Source organism: Priapulus caudatus, unplaced genomic scaffold (assembly GCF_000485595.1).
Source record: "Priapulus caudatus unplaced genomic scaffold, Priapulus_caudatus-5.0.1 Scaffold201, whole genome shotgun sequence".
NCBI lineage: Eukaryota > Metazoa > Priapulida > Priapulimorpha > Priapulimorphida > Priapulidae > Priapulus > Priapulus caudatus.
Window position 1 is genome coordinate 139,876 of NW_014577262.1, and position 1,644 is coordinate 141,519.

Genomic DNA, 1,644 nt, shown 5'->3' on the forward strand with positions numbered 1-1,644 from the left:
CCCCCAGGGTACTGCTGGAACGTACCCTGGTACTATCTAATATGCCGGACCGTACCTCGCTTACTCCCTACCGTACCCTGACTGTCCCTGTTCCGCCCACTACTGATGTCGCAAAATTTGAAATATACATACTGACCCACAGGCACTTGGAACGTCTCAATAAAAAAAATTAATGGTAAATAAACACGAAATGTAACAAAGTCTTAATGTTTCTCTACTCTATTTCGCCTATAATCACCTACAAATGCCAGTCAAATGCTCATCTGCAACACACAAGTACACCGCACGCCTGCCCTGTGCTGCGTGCACAAACAACAATCGAATGCGTTTTCTTTTCGCAATGTTTACGACATTTTCACGCATTTTCGTGCGAGATTTTTGAAAGATGGCTCCAAGTGTTGTGGTGGAACAGGAAAATTTGTATGATTATCTTAATGGGTTGGAAACTATAGACTCACTGACACTAATGTAGAAAGGGTCGGGAGGTGAAACGTAACAGGGTAAGGGTTACGAATATTTTGCGGGAACGGACCGGAAACAAGGAACGGGAGCATATAAAGCGGCGCGTTTCCTGCCGACAAGCGGTATGTATTACGACATCGGCTGAAAGTCAGGGTACGGTTTGGAGTAGGCGAGGTACGGTCCGGCATATTAAATAGTTACCAGGGTACGTTCCGGTATACCGGACCGTACCCAGGGTACGTTCCGGCAGTACACTGGGGGACATAGTTCCTATCAGCGTCAATGTGTCTCAGAAACCTGTTACAAGTGATACCAGAGGTGTGTCACTGTGTGATATTAGAACTAGAAGGAAATGAAATGATATATAGTAATTTGTTTAAATGAACTGGTTGAGGACATTGCTTATTGGGATGTCCCGTACATTCTAATTATTGATTTATTGTTTATATTCATGTTGTAGAGTGGTTTGGGAGAAATGAATTCCAGCCAAATAAGGCGCCGGAGACGTGTAAGAGTTGTGAAAAAGAATCTTAACCGCTCAGTAACTAGGCACTATAATAGGTCAGGCCGTACTGGGCAAGGAGGTAATTACAAATTACTAACTAACATATAATAATAACTACCAAAAATTATATGCTGCTAACATACGAATTGACAGCACTTAGATTCATGTTTCAGCTTATATTTAATTTTGTGTTTATGATAAATGCTTTGCTAGATAAACCAACAAGATTTTAATGATTTTATATATTTGTTAATTATATCAAGAGTGCATAATAGAGAAGAGTATGACACGGTTTTAACAGCGTTTTGCATAGTTTTCAACTTGTAAATATTCTATCAATATGTGAATAAATATATTCAAACTTTACCTTGTTTTCGTCTATGATTCTCCCTTAATCATATGACACTACCAATTTACCTGAAAATCGTATGTGTTCTTCAAAAAAGTTATTTGAATACGAACTTTGTTTATGGGATTAGTGTTCTATTTATTATGACGGTACGCTGGGGGCCGTAAGGAATCAGTTGCTAGCTAGCTTGGCGGAGCACATTTATTTGTGAGGCACGGCTGAACCTGGCACGCTGAATACCAAGTTCGATTGGCCTAATATCCCATACGGCCCAAAGTCCCGTCATAGACAACTAGAAACTCAATCCCATACAAAGTTTTGGTCTGAA

The 1,644-nt window shown here is 40.2% G+C and overlaps 1 protein-coding gene across 1 annotated transcript in view; it reads left to right on the plus strand.

Moving 5' to 3' along the window:
- Positions 1-922: 922 nt before the first annotated feature.
- Positions 923-1,644, plus strand: part of LOC106807216 (uncharacterized protein PB18E9.04c-like) — a gene marked incomplete at its 5' end in the record, with an annotated part of 12,889 nt that continues 12,167 nt past the window's right edge. The window contains 1 exon segment of the mRNA XM_014809501.1: positions 923-1,046. Within this exon segment, the coding sequence (XP_014664987.1) occupies positions 938-1,046 (109 nt within the window).